Raw genomic sequence first — 18,674 nt, forward strand, 5'->3', positions numbered from 1 at the left:
AACCATCATGTGACTTGACTGGGAAAATCTCTGAGTTACTCCCCTGTATAGGGAACCATCATGACTTGACTGGGAAAATCTCTGGGCCCTCTTCTGGGTCACATGGTAACAAAACACTCCTGACTTCTTACATTCATCCTATCCAATCACATTCTTCTAACCATATGACTTCCCCATGATTTCCATTACCCATGATGCTTCACCCTCACTCCTCCCCGCCATGCTCCTGCAGGGATCGCGGGGTGTTGACCCATGTGTAGGGTCACGACCTTTACCCTCTGTGTGTGCTTGTAGGGTCACGAGCTCAACGTTGTTGGACGGTGGGTCGCACCAACGCTCAGAACCTAGAGACTTGAACCGAACTTTCCTGACCTTACGCCCATCCTCTTACCGGTCTAAGATGAACTTTTACACAGGTTTTGTCTTCAGCAATTCCTTTCCTGTGTCTCTCACCCCCTCCCTTCCTCCCCCGTCTCTCCCTCTCCCTCCTTCCTCCCCGTCTCTCCCTCTCCCTCCCTTCCTCCCCCGTCTCTCCCTCTCCCTCCCCTTCCTCCCCCGTCTCTCCCTCTCCCTCCCCCCACCTCCCCCACCTCCCCCCCACCTCCCCCACCTTCCCCACCTTCCCCACCTCCCCATCTCCCCCACCTCCCCACCTTCCCCACCTCCCCCACCTTCCCCATCTCCCCCATCTCCTCCACCTCCCCACCTCCCCACCTCCCCATCTCCCCCACCTCCCCCACCTTCCCCACCTCCCCCACCTTCCCCATCTCCCCCACCTCCCCCTCCTCAGTGGAACCGGAGATCAAGCTGGTTGGCAACATGCATGGCAACGAGGTCCTGGGTCGTCAGTTGCTGCTCTACCTGGCCCAGTACCTGTGTTCCGAGTATCTCCTTGGCAACCAGCGTATCCAGACGCTCGTAAACACCACGCGCATCCACATCCTGGCATCCATGAACCCCGACGGTTACGAGCTGGCGGCCGCCGAGGTAGAGGATAGGAACGACCCGGAACAACAACCACACCACAACCAGGAAGTAAATCATAAATAAAAAAAAACGTCGAAGCCGGGACCAACCAACCGCCGCGTAGAGATAGAAAGAGGCCACGCCTCCTATCTTCTCCATTATATAGAGTCTGTGACAGCATGTGTTGGGGCACTCTCTTTCTAAGCCTTGCCCCTTTTCCAACTGCCTATCATCTACCTGAGCTTTCCTATTGGTTTCAGCCCCTCCCACTACCAGAGAGACAGAGTGATAATGTCCTTAACCAATCAACAAGAGCAGTCGGTTAGACTGTTGTCATGGAAATGCAGTGCCATTTTTTTTGTAACTGTGTTTAAGGTCGAAGAAGTAACACTGCTAGAAATCTCAAAACGTTTTTCTTAAAATATCAAATTTAACAAATATATTTTTAATGGATAGAGCGTCTAGTCGTTGTTTTTCCCAACAGCTGGCAGTGGGAAGCTCTATTGTCTTTATCATCATGTTTTCAAACAACCGAGTGATTTCTGGGCTATCCTCTTCACACAAACAGCATGTCCTGTCTCTACAGACACCCTGGTTCGATATCCAGGCTGTATCACTACCCGGCTGTGATGGGGAATCCCATAGGGCGGCGCACAATTGGCCCAGCGTCGTCCGGGTTCGGACGGTGTAGGCCGTCATTTTAAATAAGAATTTGTTCTTCACTGACTTGCCTCGTAAAATCAAGGTTTTAATGAAATAAAATGTTTACTGGACAGCTTGTTCTCCCCAGACGGATTACATAGTCTGTCCCTAAGTTACTCCCTGTATAGGGAACCATCATGTGACTTGACTGGGAAAATCTCTGGGCCCTCTTCTGGGTCACATGGTCAACAAAACACTCCTGACCTCTTATATTCATCCTATCCAATCACATTCTTCTAACCGACATGACTTCCCATGATTTCCATTACCCATGATGCTTCACTCCTCACTCCTCCCCGTCATGCTCCTGCAGGGTCGTGGGGTGTTGACCCATGTGTAGGGTCACGACCTTTACCCTCTGTGTGTGTTTGTGTAGGGTCACGAGCTCAACGGTTGGACGGTGGGTCGCACCAACGCTCAGAACCTAGACTTGAACCGGAACTTTCCTGACCTTACGTCCATCCTCTACCGGAATCGCAGGATCAAACGGTTCCGCACAGACCACATCCCCATCCCAGACTCTTACTGGTTTGGTAAGGTATGTAATATCAACATCTCGCTACACTGGTGTCGGTAGTGGGATGGCGCCAGTGAGGCCATCAGAGAGGTGTGTACACATGAGTGATGTAACTAGCTTCTCTATAGCAAGTCCCTCAGGTGTAGGTACCTCTCCAATGGTATGGGAACTTATTCTTCTGTTGGTGTGGGAAAGTACAGGACATTCCTACTGCTTTGGTAAGGTACAGGACATTCCTACTGCTTTGGTAAGGTACAGGACATTCCTACTGTTTTGGTAAGGTACAGGACATTCCTACTGTTTTGGTAAGGTACAGGACATTCCTACTGCTTTGGTAAGGTACAGGACATTCCTACTGTTTTGGTAAGGTACAGGACATTCCTACTGTTTTGGTAAGGTACAGGACATTCCTACTGCTTTGGTAAGGTACAGGACATTCCTACTGTTTTGGTAAGGTACAGGACATCGCTACTGTTTTGGTAAGGTTCAGGACATTCCTACTGTTTTGGTAAGGTATAGGACATTCCTACTGTTTTGGTAAGGTACAGGACATTCCTACTGTTTTGGTAAGGTACAGGACATTCCTACTGTTTTGGTAAAGTACAGGACATTCCTACTGTTTTGGTAAGGTACAGGACATTCCTACTGTTTTGGTAAGGTACAGGACATTCCTACTGTTTTGGTAAGGTACAGGACATTCCTACTGTTTTGGTAAGGTAGAGGACATTCCTACTGTTTTGGTAAGATATAGGACATTCCTACTGTTTTGGTAAGGTACAGGACATCGCTACTGTTTTGGTAAGGTACAGGACATTCCTACTGTTTTGGTAAGGTACAGGACATTCCTACTGTTTTGGTAAGGTACAGGACATTCCTACTGTTTTGGTAAGGTACAGGACATTCCTACTGTTTTGGTAAGGTACAGGACATTCCTACTGTTTTGGTAAGGTACAGGACATTCCTACTGTTTTGGTGAGATACAGGACATTCCTACTGTTTTGGTAAGGTACAGGACATTCCTACTGTTTTGGTAAGGTTCAGGACATTCCTACTGTTTTGGTAAGATACAGGACATTCCTACTGTTTTGGTGAGATATAGGACATTCCTACTGTTTTGGTAAGATATAGGACATTCCTACTGTTTTGGTAAGATACAGGACATTCCTACTGTTTTGGTAAGATACAGGACATTCCTACTGTTTTGGTAAGATACAGGACATTCCTACTGTTTTGGTAAGGTACAGGACATTCCTACTGTTTTGGTAAGGTACAGGACATTCCTACTGTTTTGGTAAGATACAGGACAATCCTACTGTTTTGGTAAGGTTCAGGACATTCCTACTGTTTTGGTAAGGTATAGGACATTCCTACTGTTTTGGTAAGGTTCAGGACATTGCTACTGTTTTGGTATGGTTCAGGACATTCCTACTGTTTTGGTAAGGTACAGGACATTGCTACTGTTTTGGTGAGATACGGGACATTCCTACTGTTTTGGTAAGGTACGGGACATTCCTACTGTTTTGGTAATATATAGGACATTCCTACTGTTTTGGTAAGGTTCAGGACAATCCTACTGTTTTGGTAAGGTACAGGACATTCCTACTGTTTTGGTAAGGTACAGGACATTCCTACTGTTTTGGTGAGATACAGGACATTCCTACTGTTTTGGTAAGGTACAGGACATTCCTACTGTTTTGGTGAGATACAGGACATTCATACTGTTTTGGTAAGGTTCAGGACATTCCTGCTGTTTTGGTAAGGTATAGGACATTCCTACTGTTTTGGTAAGGTACAGGACATTCCTACTGTTTTGGTAAGGTATAGGACATTCCTACTGTTTTGGTAAGGTACAGGACATTCCTACTGTTTTGGTAAAGTACAGGACATTCCTACTGTTTTGGTAAGGTATTTTATTTATTTATTTCACCTTTATTTAACCAGGTAGGCTAGTTGAGAACAAGTTCTCATTTGCAACTGCGACCTGGCCAAGATAAAGCATAGCAGTGTGAACAGACAACACAGAGTTACACATGGAGTAAACAATTTAGCAAGTCAATAACACAGTAGAAAAAAATGGGCAGTCTATATACAATGTGTGCAAAAGGCATGAGGAGGTAGGCGAATAATACAATTTTGCAGATTAACACTGGTGATAAATGATCAGATGGGCATGTACAGGTAGAGATGTTGGTGTGCAAAAGAGCAGAAAAGTAAATAAATAAAAACAGTATAAAAACAGTATGGGAATGAGGTAGGTGAAAAGGGTGAGCTATTTACCAATAGACTATGTACAGCTGCAGCGATCGGTTAGCTGCTCGGATAGCTGATGTTTGAAGTTGGTGAGGGAGATAAAAGTCTCCAACTTCAGCGATTTTTGCAATTCGTTCCAGTCACAGGCAGCAGAGTACTGGAACGAAAGGCGGCCAAATGAGGTGTTGGCTTTAGGGATGATCAGTGAGATACACCTGCTGGAGCGCGTGCTACGGATGGGTGTTGCCATCGTGACCAGTGAACTGAGATAAGGCGGAGCTTTACCTAGCATGGACTTGTAGATGACCTGGAGCCAGTGGGTCTGGCGACGAATATGTAGTGAGGGCCAGCCGACTAGAGCATACAAGTCGCAGTGGTGGGTGGTATAAGGTGCTTTAGTGACAAAACGGATGGCACTGTGATAGACTGCATCCAGTTTGCTGAGTAGAGTGTTGGAAGCCATTTTGTAGATGACATCGCCGAAGTCGAGGATCGGTAGGATAGTCAGTTTTACTAGGGTAAGCTTGGCAGCGTGAGTGAAGGAGGCTTTGTTGCGGAATAGAAAGCCGACTCTGGATTTGATTTTTGATTGGAGATGTTTGATGTGAGTCTGGAAGGAGAGTTTGCAGTCTAGCCAGACACCTAGGTACTTATAGATGTCCACATATTCAAGGTTGGAACCATCCAGGGTGGTGATGCTAGTCGGGCATGCGGGTGCAGGCAGCGATCGGTTGAAAAGCATGCATTTGGTTTTACTCGCGTTTAGGAGCAGTTGGAGGCCACGGAAGGAGTGCTGTATGGCATTGAAGCTCGTTTGGAGGTTGGATAGCACAGTGTCCAATGACGGGCCGAAAGTATATAGAATGGTGTCGTCTGCGTAGAGGTGGATCAGGGAATCGCCCGCAGCAAGAGCAACATCATTGATATATACAGAGAAAAGAGTCGGCCCGAGAATTGAACCCTGTGGCACCCCCATAGAGACTGCCAGAGGACCGGACAGCATGCCCTCCGATTTGACACACTGAACTCTGTCTGCAAAGTAATTGGTGAACCAGGCAAGGCAGTCTTCCGAAAAACCGAGGCTGTTGAGTCTGCCGATAAGAATTTGGTGATTGACAGAGTCGAAAGCCTTGGCGAGGTCGATGAAGACGGCTGCACAGTACTGTCTTTTATCGATGGCGGTTATGATATCATTTAGTACCTTGAGTGTGGCTGAGGTGCACCCGTGACCGGCTCGGAAACCAGATTGCACAGCGGAGAAGGTACGGTGGGATTCGAGATGGTCAGTGACCTGTTTGTTGACTTGGCTTTCAAAGACCTTAGATAGGCAGGGCAGGATGGATATAGGTCTATAGCAGTTTGGGTCCAGGGTGTCTCCCCCTTTGAAGAGGGGGATGACTGCGGCAGCTTTCAATCCTTGGGGATCTCAGACGATATGAAAGAGAGGTTGAACAGGCTGGTAATAGGGGTTGCGACAATGGCGGCAGATAGTTTCAGAAATAGCGGGTCCAGATTATCAAGCCCAGCTGATTTGTACGGGTCCAGGTTTTGCAGCTCTTTCAGAACATCTGCTATCTGGATTTGGGTAAAGGAGAACCTGGAGAGGCTTGGGTGAGGAACTACGGGGGGGGCGGAGCTGTTGGCCGAGGTTGGAGTAGCCAGGCGGAAGGCATGGCCAGCCGTTGAGAAGTGCTTATTGAAGTTTTCGATAATCATGGATTTATCGGTGGAGACCGTGTTTCCTAGCCTCAGTGCAGTGGGCAGCTGGGAGGAGGTGCTCTTGTTCTCCATGGACTTCACAGTGTCCCAGAACTTTTTGGAGTTGGAGTTACAGGATGCAAACTTCTGCCTGAAGAAGCTGGCCTTAGCTTTCCTGACTGACTGCGTGTATTGGTTCCTGACTTCCCTGAACAGTTGCATATCACGGGGCTATTCGATGCTATTGCAGTCCGCCACAGGATGTTTTTGTGCTGGTCGAGGGCAGTCAGGTCTGGAGTGAACCAAGGGCTGTATCTGTTCTTGGTTCTGCATTTTTGAACGGAGCATGCTTATCTAAAATGGTGAGGAAGTTACTTTTAAAGAATGACCAGGCATCCTCAACTGACGGGTACAGGACATTCCTACTGTTTTGGTAAGGTACAGGACATTCCTACTGTTTTGGTAAGGTACAGGACATTCCTACTGTTTTGGTAAGGTACAGGACATTCCTACTGTTTTGGTAAGGTAGAGGACATTCCTACTGTTTTGGTAAGATATAGGACATTCCTACTGTTTTGGTAAGGTACAGGACATCGCTACTGTTTTGGTAAGGTACAGGACATTCCTACTGTTTTGGTAAGGTACAGGACATTCCTACTGTTTTGGTAAGGTACAGGACATTCCTACTGTTTTGGTAAGGTACAGGACATTCCTACTGTTTTGGTAAGGTACAGGACATTCCTACTGTTTTGGTGAGATACAGGACATTCCTACTGTTTTGGTAAGGTACAGGACATTCCTACTGTTTTGGTAAGGTTCAGGACATTCCTACTGTTTTGTAAGATACAGGACATTCCTACTGTTTTGGTGAGATATAGGACATTCCTACTGTTTTGGTAAGATATAGGACATTCCTACTGTTTTGGTAAGATACAGGACATTCCTACTGTTTTGGTAAGATACAGGACATTCCTACTGTTTTGGTAAGGTACAGGACATTCCTACTGTTTTGGTAAGGTACAGGACATTCCTACTGTTTTGGTAAGGTACAGGACATTCCTACTGTTTTGGTAAGATACAGGACATTCCTACTGTTTTGGTAAGGTACAGGACAATCCTACTGTTTTGGTAAGGTTCAGGACATTCCTACTGTTTTGGTAAGGTATAGGACATTCCTACTGTTTTGGTAAGGTTCAGGACATTGCTACTGTTTTGGTATGGTTCAGGACATTCCTACTGTTTTGGTAAGGTACAGGACATTGCTACTGTTTTGGTGAGATACAGGACATTCCTACTGTTTTGGTAAGGTACGGGACATTCCTACTGTTTTGGTAAGATATAGGACATTCCTACTGTTTTGGTAAGGTTCAGGACAATCCTACTGTTTTGGTAAGGTACAGGACATTCCTACTGTTTTGGTAAGGTACAGGACATTCCTACTGTTTTGGTAAGGTACAGGACATCGCTACTGTTTTGGTAAGATATGTTCTATGTGTGTCTAGAGTTTTAGACAAAACCAGTTTTGTAAGGGAAATGTGTAATTATCCTCTCCTCTCCTCTCCTCTCCTCTCCTCTCCTCTCCTCTCCTCTCCTCTCCTCTCCTCTCCTCTCCTCTCCTAGGTAGCTTCAGAGACCTATGCAGTGATGAAGTGGATAAGGTCTGTGCCGTTTGTCCAGTCTGCGAGCCTCCATGGCGGGGAGCTGGTGATCTCTTATCCCTTTGACTTCTCTAGACACCTCCATGAAGAGAGGATGTTCTCCCCTACACCTGATGAACAGGTACCCTGTCCTGTAATACACCTGATGAACAGGTACCCTGTCCTGTCATACACCTGATGAACAGGTACCCTGTCCTGTCCTACACCTGATGAACAGGTACCCTGTCCTGTAATACACCTGATGAACAGGTACCCTGTCCTGTCCTACACCTGACCAACAGGTACCCTGTCCTGTCCTACACCTGACCAACAGGTACCCTGTCCTGTAATACACCTGATGAACAGGTACCCTGTCCTGTAATACACCTGATGAACAGGTACCCTGTCCTGTAATACACCTGATGAACAGGTACCCTGTCCTGTAATACACCTGATGAACAGGTACCCTGTCCTGTCCTACACCTGACCAACAGGTACCCTGTTCTGTCCTCCACCTGACCAACAGGTACCCTGTCCTGTCCTACACCTGACCAACAGGTAGCCTGTTCTGTCCTACACCTGACCAACAGGTACCCTGTTCTGTCCTACACCTGACCAACAGGTACCCTGTCCTACACCTGACCAACAGGTACCCTGTTCTGTCCTACACCTGACCAACAGGTACCCTGTCCTGTCCTACACCTGACCAACAGGTACCCTGTCCTGTCCTACACCTGACCAACAGGTACCCTGTCCTACACCTGACCAACAGGTACCCTGTCCTACACCTGACCAACAGGTACCCTGTCCTGTCCTCCACCTGACCAACAGGTACCTTGTCTTACACCTGACCAACAGGTACCCTGTTCTGTCCTACACGTGACCAACAGGTACCCTGTCTTACACCTGACCAACAGGTACCCTGTTCTGTCCTCCACCTGACCAACAGGTACCTTGTCCTGTCCTCCACCTGACCAACAGGTACCCTGTCTTACACCTGACCAACAGGTACCCTGTTCTGTCCTACACGTGACCAACAGGTACACTGTCCTACACCTGATGAATAGGTATCCTGTCCTGTCCTACACCTGACAAACAGGTACCCTGTTCTGTCCTCCACCTGATGAACAGGTACCATGTCCTGTCCTACACCTGACCAACAGTGAATCTGTCCTACACCTGACCAACAGGTACCCTGTCCTGTCCTACACCTGATGAACATGTACCCTGTCCTGTCCTACACCTGATGAACAGGTACCCTGTCCTGTAATACACCTGATGAACAGGTACCCTGTCCTGTCCTACACCTGACCAACAGGTAACCTGTAATACACCTGACCAACAGGTATCCTGTCCTGTCCTACACCTGATGAACAGGTACCCTGTCCTGTAATACACCTGACCAACAGGTACCCTGTCCTGTCCTACACCTGACCAACAGGTACCCTGTCCTGTCCTACACTTGACCAACAGGTACCCTGTCCTGTAATACACCTGATGAACAGGTACCCTGTCCTGTAAACACCTGATGAACATGTAACCTGTCCTGTCCTACACCTGACCAACAGGTACCCTGTTCTGTCCTCCACCAGACCAACATGTACACTGTCCTGTCCTCCACCTGACCAACAGGTACCTGTCCTGTCCTGTCCTCCACCTGATGAACAGGTAGCCTGTTCCGTCCTACACCTGACCAACAGGTATCCTGTTCTGTCCTACACCTGACCAACAGGTACCCTGTCCTACACCTGACCAACAGGTACCCTGTCCTGTCCTACACCTGACCAACAGGTACCCTGTCCAACACCTGACCAACAGGTACCCTGTCCAACACCTGACCAACAGGTACCTTGTCCTGTCCTCCACCTGACGAACAGGTACCCTGTCTAACACCTGACCAACAGGTACCATGTCTTACACCTGACCAACAGGTACCCTGTTCTGTCCTACACGTGACCAACAGGTACCCTGTCCTACACCTGATGAATAGGTATCCTGTCCTGTCCTACACCTGACAAACAGGTACCCTGTTCTGTCCTCCACCTGATGAACAGGTACCATGTCCTGTCCTACACCTGACCAACAGTGAATCTGTCCTACACCTGACCAACAGGTACCCTGTCCTGTCCTACACCTGATGAACATGTACCCTGTTCTGTCCTACACCTGACCAACAGGTACCCTATCCTGTCCTACACCTGACCAACAGGTACCCTGTCCTGTCCTACACCTGACCAACAGGTACCTGTCCTAAACCTGACCAGCAGGTACCTGTCCTACACCTGACCAACAGGTACCCTATCCTGTCCTACACCTGACCAACAGGTACCCTGTTCTGTCCTACACCTGACCAACAGGTACCCTGTCCTGTCCTACACCTGATGAACAGGTACCCTGTCCTGTCCTACACCTGACCAACAGGTACCCTGTTCTGTCCTACACCTGACCAACAGGTACCCTGTCCTGTCCTACACCTGATGAACATGTACCCTGTTCTGTCCTACACCTGACCAACAGGTACCCTATCCTGTCCTACACCTGACCAACAGGTACCCTGTCCTGTCCTACACCTGACCAACAGGTACCTGTCCTAAACCTGACCAGCAGGTACCTGTCCTACACCTGACCAACAGGTACCCTATCCTGTCCTACACCTGACCAACAGGTACCCTGTCCTGTCCTACACCTGACCAACAGGTACCCTGTCCTGTCCTACACCTGATGAACAGGCACCTGTCCTAAACCTGACCAGCAGGTACCCTGTTCTCCACCTGACCAACCATCATCTGTCCTAAATTTGACCAACATGTACCTGTCCTAAACCTGACCAACAGGTACCCTGTTATACACCTGACCAACACCTACCTGTCCTAAACCTGACCAACATGTTCCCTGTCCTAAACCTGACCAACATGTACCTGTCCTAAACCTGACCAACATGCACCTGTCCTAAACCCGACCAACAGGTAACCTGTCCTAAACCTGACCAGCGGGTACCTGTCCTAAACATGACCAACATGTACCTGTCCTAAACCTGACCAACAGGTACCCTATCCTAAACCTGACCAACAGGTACCCTGTTCTACACCTGACCAACATGTACCTGTCCTTAACCCGACCAACGGGTACCCTGTCCTAAACCTGACCAACAAGTACCCTGTTCTACACCTAGTTTATGTCAGTGGTGAAAACCTCTTCTGTTCCCAGGCCAGAAAATGGCATGTTGTAGAGTGTGACTGTGTTCCTCTCTGCAGGCATTTAAGCAGCTGGCCCGGACATACGCAGACTCTCACGCCAGCATGGCCGACAACAACACAGACAGGTGATTATATTCCTGGCTATAATTATGAAGGATTATATTACCCCCTGTTACATGACCTATATGTTGTATATTGTAGGTGTGGAGCGTCCTTCATCCGGGGCGGAGGCATCATCAACGGGGCTCTGTGGTACAGCTTCCCAGGGGGTACGGAACCTTCTATATCTCCTCCTCTCCTCCTCTGTGGTACAGCTTCCCAGGGGGTACGGAACCTTCTATATCTCCTCCTCTCCTCCTCTGTGGTACAGCTTCCCAGGGGGTACGGAACCTTCTATATCTCCTCCTCTGTGGTACAGCTTCCCAGGGGGTACGGAACCTTCTATATCTCCTCCTCTCCTCCTCTGTGGTACAGCTTCCCAGGGGGTACGGAACCTTCTATATCTCCTCCTCTCCTCCTCTGTGGTACAGCTTCCCAGGGGGTACGGAACCTTCTATATCTCCTCCTCTGTGGTACAGCTTCCCATGGGGTACGGAACCTTCTATATCTCCTCCTCCTCTGTGGTACAGCTTCCCAGGGGGTACGGAACCTTCTATATCTCCTCCTCCTCTGTGGTACAGCTTCCCAGGGGGTACGGAACCTTCTATATCTCCTCCTCTGTGGTACAGCTTCCCATGGGGTACGGAACCTTCTATATCTCCTCCTCCTCTGTGGTACAGCTTCCCAGGGGGTACTGGAACCTTCTATATCTCCTCTCCTCCTCTGTGGTACAGCTTCCCAGGGGGTACGGAACCTTCTATATCTCCTCCTCTGTGGTACAGCTTCCCATGGGGTACGGAACCTTCTATATCTCCTCCTCTGTGGTACAGCTTCCCAGGGGTACGGAACCTTCTATATCTCCTCCCTCCTCCTCTGTGGTACAGCTTCCCAGGGGTACGGAACCTTCTATATCTCCTCCTCTGTGGTACAGCTTCCCATGGGGTACGGAACCTTCTATATCTCCTCCTCCTCTGTGGTACAGCTTCCCAGGGGGTACGGAACCTTCTATATCTCCTCCTCTGTGGTACAGCTTCCCAGGGGGTACGGAACCTTCTATATCTCCTCCTCTGTGGTACAGCTTCCCAGGGGGTACGGAACCTTCTATATCTCCTCCTCTCCTCCTCTGTGGTACAGCTTCCCAGGGGGTACGGAACCTTCTATATCTCCTCCTCTCCTCCTCTGTGGTACAGCTTCCCAGGGGGTACGGAACCTTCTATATCTCCTCCTCTGTGGTACAGCTTCCCATGGGGTACGGAACCTTCTATATCTCCTCCTCCTCTGTGGTACAGCTTCCCAGGGGTACGGAACCTTCTATATCTCCTCCTCTCCTCCTCTGTGGTACAGCTTCCCAGGGTACGGAACCTTCTATATCTCCTCCTCTGTGGTACAGCTTCCCATGGGGTACGGAACCTTCTATATCTCCTCCTCCTCTGTGGTACAGCTTCCCAGGGGTACGGAACCTTCTATATCTCCTCCTCTCCTCCTCTGTGGTACAGCTTCCCAGGGGTACGGAACCTTCTATATCTCCTCCTCTGTGGTACAGCTTCCCATGGGGTACGGAACCTTCTATATCTCCTCCTCCTCTGTGGTACAGCTTCCCAGGGTACGGAACCTTCTATATCTCCTCCTCTCCTCCTCTGTGGTACAGCTTCCCAGGGGTACGGAACCTTCTATATCTCCTCCTCTGTGGTACAGCTTCCCATGGGGTACGGAACCTTCTATCTCTCCTCCTCTGTGGTACAGCTTCCCAGGGGTACGGAACCTTCTATATCTCCTCCTCTCCTCCTCTGTGGTACAGCTTCCCAGGGGGTACGGAACCTTCTATATCTCCTCCTCTGTGGTACAGCTTCCCAGGGGGTACGGAACCTTCTATATCTCCTCCTCTCCTCCTCTGTGGTACAGCTTCCCAGGGGTACGGAACCTTCTATATCTCCTCCTCTGTGGTACAGCTTCCCAGGGGGTACGGAACCTTCTATATCTCCTCCTCTGTGGTACAGCTTCCCAGGGGGTACGGAACCTTCTATATCTCCTCCTCTCCTCCTCTGTGGTACAGCTTCCCAGGGGGTACGGAACCTTCTATATCTCCTCCTCTGTGGTACAGCTTCCCATGGGGTACGGAACCTTCTATATCTCCTCCTCCTCTGTGGTACAGCTTCCCAGGGGGTACGGAACCTTCTATATCTCCTCCTCTCCTCCTCTGTGGTACAGCTTCCCAGGGGTACGGAACCTTCTATATCTCCTCCTCTGTGGTACAGCTTCCCATGGGGTCGGAACCTTCTATATCTCCTCCTCCTCTGTGGTACAGCTTCCCAGGGGTACGGAACCTTCTATATCTCCTCCTCTCCTCCTCTGTGGTACAGCTTCCCAGGGGGTATGGAACCTTCTATATCTCCTCCTCTGTGGTACAGCTTCCCATGGGGTACGGAACCTTCTATATCTCCTCCTCCTCTGTGGTACAGCTTCCCAGGGGTACGGAACCTTCTATATCTCCTCCTCTCCTCCTCTGTGGTACAGCTTCCCAGGGGTACGGAACCTTCTATATCTCCTCCTCTGTGGTACAGCTTCCCATGGGGTACGGAACCTTCTATATCTCCTCCTCCTCTGTGGTACAGCTTCCCAGGGGTACGGAACCTTCTATATCTCCTCCTCTCCTCCTCTGTGGTACAGCTTCCCAGGGGTACGGAACCTTCTATATCTCCTCCTCTGTGGTACAGCTTCCCAGGGGTACGGAACCTTCTATATCTCCTCCTCTGTGGTACAGCTTCCCAGGGGGTATCGGAACCTTCTATATCTCCTCCTCTGTGGTACAGCTTCCCAGGGGTACGGAACCTTCTATATCTCCTCCTCTGTGGTACAGCTTCCCAGGGGGTACGGAACCTTCTATATCTCCTCCTCTGTGGTACAGCTTCCCAGGGGGTACGGAACCTTCTATATCTCCTCCTCTCCTCCTCTGTGGTACAGCTTCACAGGGGGTACGGAACCTTCTATATCTCCTCCTCTGTGGTACAGCTTCCCAGGGGGTACGGAACCTTCTATATCTCCTCCTCTGTGGTACAGCTTCCCAGGGGGTACGAAACCTTCTATATCTCCTCCTCTGTGGTACAGCTTCCCAGGGGGTACGGAACCTTCTATATCTCCTCCTCTGTGGTACAGCTTCCCAGGGGGTACGGAACCTTCTATATCTCCTCCTCTCCTCCTCTCCTCCTCTGTGGTACAGCTTCCCAGGGGGTACGGAACCTTCTATATCTCCTCCTCTCCTCCTCCTCTGTGGTACAGCTTCCCAGGGGGTACGGAACCTTCTATATCTCCTCCTCTCCTCCTCCTCTGTGGTACAGCTTGCCAGGGGGTACGGAACCTTCTATATCTCCTCCTCTCCTCCTCTGTGGTACAGCTTCCCAGGGGGTACGGAACCTTCTATATCTCCTCCTCTGTGGTACAGCTTCCCAGGGGGTACGGAACCTTCTATATCTCCTCCTCTGTGGTACAGCTTCCCAGGGGGTACGGAACCTTCTATATCTCCTCCTCTGTGGTACAGCTTCCCAGGGGGTACGGAACCTTCTATATCTCCTCCTCTGTGGTACAGCTTCCCAGGGGGTACGGAACCTTCTATATCTCCTCCTCTGTGGTACAGCTTCCCAGGGGGTACGGAACCTTCTATATCTCCTCCTCTCCTCCTCTCCTCCTCTGTGGTACAGCTTCCCAGGGGGTACGGAACCTTCCAAATCTTCTCCTCGTGTCATTCTGTCTCTCCTCCTCGTGTCATTCTGTCTCTCCTCCTCGTGTCATTCTGTCTCTCCTCCTCGTGTCATTCTGTCTCTCCTCCTCGTGTCATTCTGTCTCTCCTCCTCGTGTCATTCTGTCTCTCCTCCTCGTGTCATTCTGTCTCTCCTCCTCGTGTCATTCTGTCTCTCCTCCTCGTGTCATTCTGTCTCTCCTCCTCGTGTCATTCTGTCTCTTCTCCTCGTGTCATTCTGTCTCTCCTCCTCGTGTCATTCTGTCTCTCCTCCTCGTGTCATTCTGTCTCTCCTCCTCGTGTCATTCTGTCTCTCCTCCTCGTGTCATTCTGTCTCTCCTCCTCGTGTCATTCTGTCTCTCCTCCTCGTGTCATTCTGTCTCTCCTCCTCGTGTCATTCTGTCTCTCCTCCTCGTGTCATTCTGTCTCTTCTCCTCGTGTCATTCTGTCTCTCCTCCTCGTGTCATTCTGTCTCTCCTCCTTGTGTCATTCTGTCTCTCCTCTCGTCCTCGTGTCATTCTTACTCTCTCTTCCTCTCCTTCTCTCTCCTCCTCTCCTCCTCTTCTCTTTTCCTCTCCTCCTCTCCTCCTCTCTTCCCTTAACCCTCTCCCTCTCCTCCTATCTTCCCTCTTTCTCTCTCCTCCTCTTTTCTTCATCCTCCTCCTCTCTTCCTTTCCTCCTCTCCTCCTCCTCTTTTCTCTCTCCTCCTCCTTCTCCTCCTCCTATCTCCCTTCTCTTTCTCTCTCTCTGTCTCCTATCTTCCTGTCTCCCTCCTTTCTCTCCTCCTCCTTTTCTTCATCCTCCTCCCTGTTTCCTCTTCTCCCTCTCTCTTCTCCTCTCCTCTCTATCTCCCTTTTCCTCTTCCTCCTCCTCTCTCTCCTTCTCTATCTCCCTCCTTCCTAAATCTCCTCCTCTCTCCTCCTCCTCCTCTCCTCCTCCTCCCTCTTTCCTCTCCTCCTCCTCTCCTCCTTCCCTCTCTTCCTTCTCCTCCTCTCCTCTCTCCTCCTCCTCCTCCTCCTCCTTCCTCCTTCCTCCTCCTCTCCTCCTCTCTCTCTTCTTCCTTTTCCACTCCTCCTCTCTTCCTCCTCACTTCCTCCTCTTTTCTCTCCTCCTCTCCTTAAGCTCCCCCTCTTATTCCTGTCTCTGTTAATTCTCAGTACTTGTGTGTCTAGTGTATATATTTACGATGTGTCCTAACTCTCTATTTCTCCGGTACCGTAGGCATGTCAGACTTTAACTACCTCCACACTAACTGCCTGGAGATTACGGTGGAGCTGGGCTGTGACAAGTTCCCTTCTGAAGAGGAGCTCTACCCAGAGTGGCTCAGGAACAAGGAGGCCTTGCTCAGTTTCATGGAGTCGGTGGGTCTGCCTCTCTATAGCCCAGCGACCAGGCAGCCATTTTGTGCCGTAGTTATACATGGAATACATGGAGCTGTATATTGAACACGTGGAAAACATGTGTTTGATGTGTCTGACACCGTTCCATTCATTCCAATACAGCCGTTCTGTTAAAACCTCTTAAGGCTCCACCCCCTTTTTTTCCCCCAAAATGTTCGCCTAAAATGACATACCCAACTCTAACTGCCTGTAGCTCAGGCCCTGAAGGAAGGATATTCATATTCTTGACACCATTTGAAAGGAAACACTTTGAAGATTGTGTAAATGTGAAAGGAATGTTGGAGAATATAAGTAGATCTGGTAAAAGATAATGCAAAGAGAAAAAAAACAGTTATTTTGTATTTTTTTTTGTACCATCATCTTTGAAATGCAAGAGAAAGGCCATAATGTATTATTCCAGCCCAGCTGCAATTTCGATTTTGGCCACTAGATGACAGCAGTGTATGTGCAAAGTTTTAGACTGATCCAATGAACCATTGCATTTCTGTTCAAAATTTTGTATCAAGACTGCCCAAATGTGCCTAACTTGTTTATTAATAACTTTTCATGTTCAAAACTGTAATAGCTACTGTAGATTGGACAGTTAGATTAACAAGAATGTAAGCTTCCTGCCAATATCAGATATGTCTATGTCCTGGGAAATGTTCTTATTTAACCACATGCTAATCGCATTAGCCTACATTAGCTCAACCTCATGTTAATCACATTAGCCTACATTAGCTCAACCTCATGCTAATCGCATTAGCCTACATTAGCTCAACCTCATGCTAATCGCATTAGCCTACATTAGCTCAACCTCATGCTAATCACGTTAGCCTACATTAGCTCGACCTCATGCTAATCGCGTTAGCCTACATTAGCTCAACCTCATGCTAATGTTAGCCTACATTAGCTCAACCTCATGCTAATCGCATTAGCCTACATTAGCTCTCCCTCATCTAATCGCGTTAGCCTACATTAGCTCAACCTGTCTCCCTCCTTCTCTGTTAATCACATTAGCCTACATTAGCTCAACCTCATGTTGATCGCGTTAGCCTACATTAGCTCAACCTCATGCTAATCGATCGTCTGCCTACATTAGCTCAACCTCATGTCTAATCGCTTTAGCCTCCTTAGCTCAACCTCATGCTAATGGCGTTAGCCTACATTAGCTCAACCTCGCTCGCGTTAGCCTTCATTGCTCAACCTCCTTCTGATGGCGTTAGCCTACATTGCTCAACCTCATGCTAATCGCATTAGCCTACATTAGCTCAACCTCATGCTAATCACATTAGCCTACATTAGCTCAACCGTCCCGTGGATGGGACACCGATCCCGAAGAAGTTTTAAGCTGCCCTCCTACTATATATTTCTCCCGCCTACCAGCCTCCACTGACCTTAGCATTCCCTGCCATTCACTGATAGGTTTGCAAATTCCAGAAACTCCCCCCCCCTGGAATGAGGGGGGAATAAGCCATCTATCTCTCCAGGATTCCAGCAACTGAGATTCCTGGAAAACCAGGGAATTTTGTTAAAATAAGCCTGATATTCCCTGATATTCCCTGTCGTTCCTTCTCTTCTCCAGGTCCACAGAGGTATTAAGGGAGTGGTGAAGGATGAAGAGGGCTATGGAATAAAGGGAGCGTCCGTATCTGTCAGGGGAATTCGTAAAGATGTCACCACAGGTAACCACCGTAATAACTGATAGCCATAGTTCCGGATAATGTCTGCAGCCCAGATGGCTGCTTCTGTCTCCCTCCTTCTGTCTCCCTCCTCTCTGTCTCCCTCCTTCTGTCTCCTCCTTCTGTCTCCCTCCTTCTGTCTCCCTCCTTCTGTCTCCCTCCTTCTCTGTCTCCCTCCTCTCTGTCTCCCTCCTCTCTGTCTCCCTCCTTCTCTGTCTCCCTCCTTCTCTGTCTCCTCCTTCTGTCTCCCTCCTTCTGTCTCCCTCCTTCTGTCTCCCTCCTTCTCCCTGTCTCCCTCCTTCTCTGTCTCCCTCCTTCTGTCTCCTCCTTCTCTGTCTCCCTCCTTCTGTCTCCCTCCTCCTTCTGTCTCCCTCCTTCTCTGTCTCCTCCTCTCTGTCTCCCTCCTTCTCTGTCTCCCTCCTTCTGTCTCCTCCTCCTTCTGTCTCCCTCCTTCTCTGTCTCCTCCTTCTCTGTCTCCCCTCCTTCTCTGTCTCCCTCCTTTCTGTCTCCCTCCTTCTGTCTCCTCCTTTCTGTCTCCTCCTTCTCTGTCTCCCTCCTTCTGTCTCCCTCCTTCTGTCTCCCTCCTTCTCTGTCTCCCTCCTTTCTGTCTCCCTCCTCTGTCTCCTCCTCTGTCTCCCTCCTTCTCTGTCTCCCTCCTCCTTCTCTGTCTCCTCCTTCTCTGTCTCCCTCCTTCTCTGTCTCCTCCTCCTTTCTGTCTCCCTCCTTTCCCTGTCTCCCTCCTTCTCTGTCTCCCTCCTTCTCTGTCTCCCTCCTTCTCTGTCTCCCTCCTTCTCTGTCTCCCTCCTTCCTCTGT

At 49.4% G+C, this 18,674-nt stretch overlaps 1 protein-coding gene across 1 annotated transcript in view; it reads left to right on the forward strand.

Annotated features, from left to right (window-relative positions):
* Positions 1-796: 796 nt before the first annotated feature.
* Positions 797-18,674, forward strand: part of LOC118382242 (carboxypeptidase Z-like) — a 50,584-nt gene continuing 32,706 nt past the window's right edge. Inside the window, exons 1-7 of the mRNA XM_052508479.1 lie at positions 797-1,035; positions 2,045-2,206; positions 7,754-7,912; positions 11,025-11,092; positions 11,169-11,236; positions 16,021-16,160; positions 17,764-17,863. Coding sequence (XP_052364439.1) covers positions 820-1,035; positions 2,045-2,206; positions 7,754-7,912; positions 11,025-11,092; positions 11,169-11,236; positions 16,021-16,160; positions 17,764-17,863 — 913 coding nt within the window. The 5' untranslated portion in view covers positions 797-819. The remainder of the gene's footprint in view (positions 1,036-2,044; positions 2,207-7,753; positions 7,913-11,024; positions 11,093-11,168; positions 11,237-16,020; positions 16,161-17,763; positions 17,864-18,674) is intronic.

This window comes from Oncorhynchus keta, unplaced genomic scaffold (genome assembly GCF_023373465.1).
Source record: "Oncorhynchus keta strain PuntledgeMale-10-30-2019 unplaced genomic scaffold, Oket_V2 Un_contig_3659_pilon_pilon, whole genome shotgun sequence".
In the NCBI taxonomy this organism is placed as follows: domain Eukaryota; kingdom Metazoa; phylum Chordata; class Actinopteri; order Salmoniformes; family Salmonidae; genus Oncorhynchus; species Oncorhynchus keta.